Source organism: Stylophora pistillata, chromosome 9 (genome assembly GCF_964205215.1).
Source record: "Stylophora pistillata chromosome 9, jaStyPist1.2, whole genome shotgun sequence".
Lineage (NCBI taxonomy): Eukaryota > Metazoa > Cnidaria > Anthozoa > Scleractinia > Pocilloporidae > Stylophora > Stylophora pistillata.
The window spans coordinates 6,132,701-6,142,700 of NC_142527.1; the positions used below are offsets into that span (position 1 = coordinate 6,132,701).

At 40.3% G+C, this 10,000-nt stretch overlaps 2 protein-coding genes across 4 annotated transcripts in view; both read right to left on the bottom strand.

The window, feature by feature from the left end:
- Window positions 1-1,760: 1,760 nt before the first annotated feature.
- LOC111341270 (uncharacterized) lies at window positions 1,761-6,211 on the bottom strand. 2 transcript variants are annotated; one of them, XM_088732997.1, is made up of 7 exons: window positions 5,919-6,211; window positions 5,272-5,372; window positions 4,932-5,051; window positions 4,698-4,811; window positions 4,555-4,590; window positions 3,240-3,722; window positions 1,761-2,956 (listed from the first exon to the last, which is right to left on the bottom strand). In XM_088732997.1, exons 2-7 carry the CDS (start codon window positions 5,285-5,287, stop codon window positions 2,778-2,780), a joined length of 948 nt encoding a protein of 315 aa, XP_088589123.1. In that variant the 5' UTR covers window positions 5,288-5,372; window positions 5,919-6,211; the 3' UTR covers window positions 1,761-2,777. The 2 variants fall into 2 exon arrangements, with proteins under 2 accessions (XP_088589123.1, XP_022803960.2); XM_022948225.2 differs by having other exon boundaries at window positions 5,272-6,211.
- Window positions 6,212-9,223: 3,012 nt separating this feature from the next.
- LOC111341273 (uncharacterized) overlaps window positions 9,224-10,000 on the bottom strand; it is a 7,260-nt gene continuing 6,483 nt past the window's right edge. Inside the window, exons 8-9 of one of the 2 annotated variants that reach the window (XM_022948232.2) lie at window positions 9,902-10,000; window positions 9,224-9,396 (exon numbers count right to left, since the gene is read on the bottom strand). The exon at window positions 9,902-10,000 is cut by the window's right edge and continues 61 nt beyond it. In XM_022948232.2, coding sequence (XP_022803967.2) covers window positions 9,353-9,396; window positions 9,902-10,000 — 143 coding nt within the window. In that variant the 3' untranslated portion in view covers window positions 9,224-9,352. Of the gene's footprint in view, window positions 9,397-9,901 lie in introns of those variants that run through there. The other variant, XM_088732998.1, reaches the window with a different exon arrangement.

Here is a 10,000-nt window from a genome sequence, read left to right on the forward strand (position 1 = left end):
AGTTAAACAGAATACAGACTGCGAGCAGTTTCTTATTTTTCTTAAATATAGTGAGGTCACGCGTATCTTGTGAGCATGGAGAAGCCGCGAGATTGGTGACTCGTGTGTCGCGTCTTTGCCGCTCCACGCTCTCAGAGTTGAACAAAGACAAGAAACTTTACCACTGATGCGATACAAGAGGTTCAATGGTTATCTCGATGATCTGAACACATTTATTTACAGTATATGGTAAAGATTTGTTTATAAATGTATGAACAGACGCCGATCCTTTTTGGAACGAAATGCATTTAAAGAGAAAAAGAATACCGGAGGAAAACAAGAGTTGTCTAGATCTGCAACACAAAGCATGCTTTGGCAAAAAGACCGAGAATCGTAATGCATATTATGATGCTTTAATGAATATATTCGAATGTTCCCAAAAATCTTCTGATAATCTGCCCGCACCCACCCCACACCCTCCCCCTCACCACTGAGCCGTACTGTTTTAACTTAGCGGCTAGTCAGCGGTTTGTTTGGTAAACATGGCAGTCCCTTCGTGATCGCCGTTCTTGTCGATCAGAAACTAAAAAAACCAGGCTGATATTGCCTCCAAGTTGAAGCAGTTGTGTTATGTGATTCGCACTTCACATTCGAGTCGAAGCATAGGTGACACAGGTTATTTCTTATGGTGGAATCGACGAGGGGAATTCGAACACTAGTTGTAGTGTTTGAATTGATGGAAGAAATGGTCGCTTGGGAATGTAGAAATGGTAAGTTTAACAAACAATTGCAGATTTTACCGCTTGAATTGAAAGAAAAGTTCATTTGAATTGCTTCCGTATGTATTTCAGACGGTTTTAGATCTACCTGCTTGGTTTATATCTGTTACGCTTCATGTTGACAAGTCCCTCAAAATGGCGGCCAAACTCGGAGATTGCCAAAAATCAGGTAAGTTCGTGGAGTTATAAAGTTTTCCCAAAGGTCATGCCGCAAAGTTTTTTTTCTGTAGTTATCTTTTCTATGGCGTGTTCTTCCTAGCTATGTTAGTTGGATCAGTTAAGAACGCCTCACTTTTTCAAAAATTTACCTTAAATGTTATTGGTTTTCACGTGTGTGACTTAAGCGAACCGATAAGGTGTCATTCAAGTCTTCCTGTTTCTTTGATTGAAATGTGATGTTCACGAAAGTCGCCTCGATGGTTAAGATAAAATTAACATACATGGCTGTGGTATTTGTTTTTTGCTGAGTTCCGTAGTTTTTTTTTAAATTGTCCTCCAAAGTTGTCTCAAATTAAAGTCTTGAAAAGTGTCACGACAGGCCTTCGCTCGAGTGAAATTTCATTTCCGTAAAACTTTGAAAAATAAGGAGATCCGATCAAACGGATTTTGGTTTTAGTATAGGCACATGAATGTCTTACAACACACAAGAAATGAGGGAAATCTGTGTCTCGAGCAAAATCGACCGGACCAATTTTACAGAGACACTCTCTTAATTTACTCAGTTGGTAACACTTTTCCCTCTTCCGATAAGCACTCGGAACCCGTAGCAGGTACAACAAGAGGTAACTTGTCATGGTTAAAAACTTCTGAGAGATAATCAATGGCTGCACTAGGGAGGTTTCTCAGATATGCTTCTTCATATAGGACGAATAAACCGTAGGTCCCGTCTCCTGCATCTATTAATTAGTTAATTTGGTTAGGCAGGGGACGTCAAAGAACTCACTTCACGAGACTACTGTGATGTGGTCTGGTCTGTTTCCTGGGAATTGGGGGGAGAGAGCATCTGTTGGAATCGCCTTTATTGATTGTAAACTGCTACTAGCATTCTGGTAAAGTCCCCTGCACAGTGTTGTAAAACAACTCGCAATTCAGCATTAATTGCTGCAAGTAGTTGTTCTGTTATCACTATTACTATCACTATCACTATCACATTCTGATCACTCAATTCGAGGTCTGTCTCAGTACCAAGAAGCACTCTTAGAGTTTGTAACTGTGACAGCAGCAAATTGTTCTCCAAATTGTCTCATTAAAAAAAATCACAGGTAGATTTAAGATGCTTATAGAAATCATTTCTGTTAACTACGTTCACCAAAAGTAACTCTAGTCGGGAATATAATTTGTATCCAGGTTTACTGAGTCTGTCGAGTATGAAATAAATTACAAGGTCTAGAGCTTCAAAGTAAATGGATCGGAAGTAGTCTTTTGCACTTTCTGGATGGTCTCCTGCGGTTTTTCCATCATCCGCCTTCTCTTTCGCGGAGGTTGTGGCTGCAAAATCTGCTAGAAGATTTCATTGCTGCTTACAACCTGCCAAGTCTTTACTGTCATGCTTGCAATCATTTGTCGAGGGAAAGCTGACTTTTCTTTTCCCTGAAGACATGTGGACAAGTTGTCCGTGTGACTCATTATTATGATTCCCACATGTAGTTCGAAAAATTACTTGAAAGCTCTCGCCTGTGTCTTCACTCCAAGAAATTCAAATTGGTCTCCAAACAGTCATCCCATAACTATGTGAACGGCTTAAAGTTTTCACTCACACCGTTTAAGGAATTTTCCCTCACAGTCCATCCAGAAGAAAAGGGCGATACGGCAGCGAGGGACAACCTCGTTCCCAGGCCTTTTTCCAATTAAGGAAAAAGGCCCTGGGAACAAGGTTGAGCGGAGGGGTTAAAAAACGGGGGAGGTTTGAGTTTTGTTATGTAATGACCGAGCACCTGTAATGGGCAAATCACAACACCTCATTTGTTGTGAAGCTACAAGACTGCGTTTGTTGTGTTTTGATTTCTAAAATTGATTTCTTCACTGCCTCTTAAAACACCAAGTACGTCCCTTGCGACTGTAAAACTTTACCGACCGCTCACCCATAAACATGTCGTCGTAGCAACATTCAAGGGGACAATTTCCCGGGTTCACGAACGGTGCTGTCAGATCTGGACGGCACAATTCACGGCCACTAGAAGGTATATTGCAGCCTGGTTCTGAAAGGTAAAATGATGACGGATGAACATCATGACACAGGCACAGTTTCTTTAATTTCTAACTACTGTCAATTAAACAATGTGACCTCTGCATGAACTCTATTCAGTGATGATCATTGGTTAACTAAATGCCGCCACGTAGAAAGCCTGCATGAAGTGATCATCATCATTGAAAGAAAAAAAAAAACAAAACAAAACAAAATTAAAAAGAGAGTTTTGTATCCTACGCAGAGAGCCTCATCGACACTTTCGATAAAGCAAAGCGCACAGACATCTCAATCACCTGGTGATCTCCTGGGTTTAACATTATCTGGAGCTATTTTTTCTTTTTCCATGCTCGTGTGAGAAGGCGGAGCGTAATGTGCCGTGACGTAAGTACCATCATTTGGCTTGATGTTGAGTCCACAGCCCAACCTGGTCTCTCCTGCCCACACAACCGCTTGGAAATGTCCAATGACGCCAGTTCCTCGGCCTGTTTGGTAATTGTAACCGTTCTTAATCTCTGAATACCAGCCTCTCACTGCACCAGCAATGGCTCCTTCCATCTTATCCATTCCTTCCCAACCCCATCCTTTCCAAGAGATGCTCTCAGTAAATTTGTCCGTCCATTCAGAATGGTGCATATAACCTTTAGCAGCTTGCTGGTCTGTCCATTCTTGGGCAGATGTCGCCAACTCTTGGTCACACTCCAATGGTGGAGAGCCATGTAGGTCTCGGTAATAATTGTGCATGTTAAGGCAAAGGAGCTGACAATATGGACCACATGCTGTCAAGGATCAATAAAGAGTTCTAAATCTCTTATAAATGGTAAGATTTAAACCGGTGCAGGACTCAAGGGTGTATGACAATTAGTTCAATTGATCATGAAAGGTCTCACTTGACAGTCCCTCTGCGATACGTTTTCTTAGTGAATCTGTCTGAGCAGCTAAGGAGGCTATATCAAATACTTCCACGAAGCGAATAGGATTTACATTCGTTAACTATTGCCGAAAATGTATCATCTAATCCAAGTTAAAATTAACATGAATAAACTCCTATCTACGTATGATGCACGATCCTCGCAGTAGAGATTGCTATTTATGCAATAGCGAAAATCAGACCTGAAAAAAATCAGGCCTGTACGGGATTCGAACCACTAACCTCTGCGATACTAGTGCAGCGCTCTACCAATTGAGCTAACAATTGGCTTGCTCCCAGTTGGCTTGTTAGCTCAATTGGTAGATCGCTGCACTAGTATCGCAGAGGTCAGTGGTTCGAATCCCGTACAGGCCTGATTTTTTTCAGGTCTGATTTTCGCTATTGCATAAATAGCGCTCTCTACTGCGAGGATCGTGCATCATACATATCTATAATCGTAGTTCAAAATATATGAACTTCATATATTCATCGTACCAAACTCCTATCTGCAAACCTAATTCCAGTCGCACGTTGGTCCATGGAACAGACTGTCACTTTAATTGTGCAAACTCTTTGTATATGATTCGGCCGAACTAACAAGTCAGTTGAATAACAGTTCCTTGGTGCTGTGTGGCCCCTCTCTACTGAATGACTCTAGATGATTCTTTGCTTTATACAATATTTACAAGAATAATACTCACTTAGCCCCTGTCCACAATACGGCCCTTCACCAGCATCTGAAAAACCACAAAACGTCCAATTATCGTAGTATGTTTGAGAAATTACGAGAAGTTAACGATTATAGTAAGGCCTCGCATATTTGCATGCTCTGCATCTGAAATACCTGGTGATGTTGTTGTTGAACTCCCAGTCGAAGCTCCTGTCGTTGGAGTAGGGCTTGCGGTTGATAGAACTAGCTTTGGAGACGCAGATGAATGAACAATCACACGTGAGATTCCTGTCACGATGTCGTCACAATGCATTAAAAGGAAATAAAAGGTTATTTCATTGACTGATTTTACAGTAGCATACCATTGTACCATTGATGATAGAAACAATTAAACAACGTGTAACCTACCTAAAACTAAAAGGGAGAGAAGCAAATTGATTAAGCCAGGAGCCAACATCCTCACAAATTCTTCTCTGGCTTCCTTCCAAGCTGCCCTTAATTGAGGTGATTTTCGTGGTAAACGATGATCTTGAAATTATAAGATCATATTGAACCAGGTAAACAAAGATTTCAGCAAAGAAACAATCAAAGAAAAAAAAAAACCTATTTTATGCATTTACAGATGCGCTTTATAGAACAAGGATAATTACGAGGTAATATAATAATGACAATAAATAAAAAAAAATCCTTTGTCACTTGCCAAAAATCAATTTGGTAAATCGTACAAGTTCCTCAAGTATATACTTACGCCAACAAAGGTGCATGAAAGGCAAGTTTTCCAGTTCTATTTCCCAAAAGAAACTCCCCTTATTTATGCTGTAAATATCTTGTTTAAGATGGTCAAAGGCACTGCAAAAACGAAGAGAAAGAGACCGTGTTATGAAATTATAATGGAAACTTTCAAGTACCTTTGCACGTGTTCGCTCCATAACCTCAACTCCAAGTTGTTGTCATGAATACCGGTATTCGACCGGGAGAACAGTGAGACTTTCATAAGCGTCAACAGGTTTCCACGTGACTAAGGACTCTTTTCCCTCATCAATAGAATCTTCGTGTTAACGTAAAAACAAAGTAAAAAAAAAAAGAACCATCAGAACAAAAATAACAACCAAAAGATAAAAAACAAAAACAAACAAAAAAACCCGCAAATAGGCCTCCATTCAATAGATAATGCAGTTAGTTACCTGTTAAGACCATCTAACAAGGATTGGTACGACTGTGTCACTATTAACTGACAAAAACGTAAAAACCAACAATCCAAATAATTTCAAACCGACCTGAAAACAGTGAACAAGAGGAGCCACCTCGTGGAATGTCCACTTCTAAATTACTATTCTTCTTAATATTACTATTATCATTATCGTTTGTATTACACACTCAAACTAATCGTCCTACCTGGTAAGAATCACCTGTCAACCGTACAAAGGGGTTTGAAATTAATAAGGATTGGCTACTGACAGAACAAAATCTCTCATTTTTCTCTCAACTTCTGTTGATACAAAATAATTTGGATATATCAATGCAACAAAGTTGAAATGGTAAATTTGCCACCGTTATGATTACAAAAGCTGACGTTTCGAGCGTTAGCCCTTCGTCGGAGCGAATAGAAGAATTGTGGGTTGTGTGTGCTTTTAAAGGCAGAAAATGGAGCTACGTTATTGGTGGGAGCATGGCAACGAGAAAAACATGAATAAATTAGTGGAATGAAAAGCGTTCGTTGATCCCTGTGGGATTTAGACTGCCGGTTTGAAAGATGAGCTTTTGTTCAAGATTTTTACGGCTTTCCGTGCCACCTAAGTGCAAGGAAAGACCGCAGATTGCCATATGTTGCTTAGAATGATTAGGTAAATTAAAATGTCTAGCGACTGGTTTCGATGTGTCCTTGTCATTCCTTTCCACGTCTCGAAGGGGTTCTCGGAATCGGTCACCTAGTCTTCTGCCTGTTTCGCCGATGTATATCTTTTTGCAATAAGTGCAAGTTATGCAATATATTACATTGGCGGAGGTGTACGTGAAGTGATCGGTGATCTTAATGGATCGTTTAGGTCCCGATATTTTATCAGTGTTGGGAATGAAAGGACACGTTTTGCATTGTGCACGAGTGCATTTAAAAGTGCCTGGTTGGTCATTAATCTGAAAAGAACTTCTGACCAAAAAATTGCCTATGTTTTTGTCGCGTTTGAATGAAATGAGCGGAGGCTGCGAAAAGATAGTGCTTGTCTCTGGATCGTTTTGAAGTAATTTACAGTTTTTAAGAATGATGGATTTAACTGAGTGGTTGTGAGGGTGAAACGTGAGAGTGAATGGAATGCGGTCGGAATCTTCCTTATGCGACGTTTTTAGTGCTGAATGTCGATCAATAAGTTGAGCGCAGTGGTAACCCGCTTGAACGACAGAAATAGGGTAACCACGTTTATCGAAGAACTGGCACATTGACTCTGATTTGTGGTGGAAATCAGAGTCATCACTACATAAACGACGAAGTCTTAGAAACTGAGAAAAAGGAATGGAATTCTTAACGTGAGATGGATGCGAAGACGAATATAACAAGTAATTATGCGAGTCTGTAGGTTTGTAATACACACTAGTGCATAAACCGTTACCTTCAATTGAAACTTTGATGTCTAAAAAGGATAAAGAATTGTCAGAAATTTCCCAGGTATATTTCAGAGCCGGGTGAAAAGAATTGACTGCGGTTATGAATTGAGTGAGCTCCTCTCTGGTAGAGGAGGTAGCGCCGATACAGTCGTCGATGTAGCGACCGTAGAGTTCAGGTTTGGACCCGTTGTATTGGCTGAAAAATTGATGTTCGACAAAACCTACAAAAAGATTGGCATAGCTAGGTCCCATGTTGGTGCCCATGGCTACACCATTGGTTTCTTTGAAGAAGTTGTTTCCGAATGAAAAACAATTCAGTGTGAGCACTAGTTCGGCTAAGCGTAGTAGTGTTTCAGATTTAGGTTCCTTAACAGTACATTGATCAAAAAAAAATGCTTAAGGGACAGAAGGCCTTCGCCATTAGGAATGACAGTGTAAAGAGACGTAATATCCATGGTGAAAAGAAGTTTGTTTTGGCCAAGGAAATTAAAATCTCGAAAAATTTGAAGAGCGTGTTGGCAGTCTTTAATATATGACGGTAAAGTTTTGACGATGGGAGCCATAATTTTGTCTAGATAGCTGGAGATAAGTTCGGTAGGGCAACTGCAAGCCGAGACAATGGGCCGACCCGGGTTGTTAGGTTTGTGAATTTTAGGTAGAAAGTAAATACGTGAAGTTCTAGGAGTGGTTATGATGAGTTTTTTGCTGTGGCCGGCAATTCTTCTTTAGTTATGAGTTAATAGTTATCAAAGCGGCCGATAAGGGCGGCTCACTCGTTGTTTGGCGCACCGACCTCTACCAAAAAGAAGCTTTGCGGCAACTTTCTGACACCTCTTTTTATCAAAAGGTCGACAAAGACCTCACTGCCAGCAATCAAAACTCCGTCAAGAATACGATCAACTCCTTGCACTTAGGTAGCACGGAAAGTCGTAAAAATCTTGAACAAAAGCTCATCTTTCAAACCGGCAGTCTAAATCCCACAGGGATCAACGAACGCTTTTCATTCCACTAATTTATTCATGTTTTTCTCGTTGCCATGTTGCCACCAATAACGTAGCTCCATTTTCTGCCTTTAAAAGCACACTTAACCCACAATTCCTCTATTCGCTCCGACGAAGGGCTAACGCTCGAAACGTCAGCTTTTGTAATCGTTACGGTGGCCAATTTACCATTTCAACTTTGTTGATATATCCAAATTATTGAGTAGCCTTTAAGTGGGTATGAGAGTAGGCCTTTATAGATTACGCTAGTAAAAGTAGCATTGCTTTTTATGGCGAAATTATGCTAAGATTATGCTATTTTTTCAAAATTATGCCCCTTTTTTTAAAATTATACTCTTTGAAAAAATTGCAAATAAGTCCAAAAAATATATTTTTTAATTAGAAGCCGTTGGTCTACAAGAAAGAAACGCAGCAAATTCACAATGAGATTCAAATAATCATGTGGCTCTGGTAAATATGCACACTAGTACAAGACTATACATGGCCTACAATGTGACTTCCGGTTACGGTGCACCCCAGACCCGGGCTCAGACCGTTTCAGACGCCCCTGAGTGATTCACAGTGAACTACAAATGCTACTACTTGAACTAAAACTCAAAATATCGAATAACGTCACCAAGTGCTTGGGAGTAGAGATGAAAAATGATCAAATTATAGCGTCAAAAGTGATCCGATAGTTATCAAAATATGTGAATTGTGCTAGCATTGCTACTTCGTAGAAATTATGTCAGTTTGCTCAAACTACGCCAAAGATTATGCTAGCATAATCTATAAAGGCCTATCTGAGAGTGGCAATACTCATTTGCATAATTCTACAAAGTCTTCCCTGCATAAACCCATTAATACGGGCTATTTTGCTCTCGCGCAGACTTGACATGTCATTCCTGTGCCAATATTTAAAACTCTGTCTGAGCAGTTTGCTCTGTAGAGGTGCAGGGAAAATGCTCCCTGATTAAGGGTGCTTTATTAATACTCCTATTAGAATTAAAAAAAACAACAACAACAACCAAGGAGCGCAGTGAAGTGAGCCATCAAGTCTTTGAGGAATATTAAGTGAACACTGGAAAGAAAAAAAAAAGGAAAAAGGAAAAGAGAATTGGACCAAGCTGCAATCTTCTTTATTCATAATCACTTAGCTTACACGTAACGTAGGAAGAGGTCTTCGAAAAAAATTTCAAAAACTGTAAATGGAGGAAAAGTGTCGCGAAAAGGAATTCTTCCTACAGCGATTCATTCGATCAGGTCACCATATTTGTTCTTCCTGGGTGTTGGCCCTATGGAAGAGACAGGAACAACAGAAAAACTTTGTGTATCAAAGAACTTTTTTCTCTAAAGGAATCTCACTGAGCTGTTATTTGAACCTGGTAAAAGGTATTATTCGAATGGAAGACACCTTTGCTCGCAGTTGAAAGACGTTGAACTATACTGGGCCCGTTTGGGGGGGGGGGGGTGGGTCTGTACGGCGCAAGGCTTCACAGCTTCTTCTGAAAACAGTGACGGGTGTGGTACAGGGTACAGAAAATTCCTCTGTCCAATAAAATGAGAAAATGTATGGGCTATAAACCTTTATTAAGAGCAAGGTTGCTGACTAACGAGAGATAGTCTGAAGTGAGAAAAACTGACAGCAAATGGATTGATTAGAAAGCCGATGTAGTTGGTTAACTTCAGGCACCGATGGTGCGCACAATATTACACTTCATTCCTGTTCTTCTTAGTGAAGCATTATAATTAAAGCGAGACCAATAGCATTGCTTAAATGCATGGTACAAGACATAATACCTTGTCTATATGAAGGCCTCTCCCGTTGATTACTGGTCCTCTGTCCAGTTTCCTGGCTGCTGCGGTCATCGTCGCCCTCCTCTCGGTCAAACCAGGACG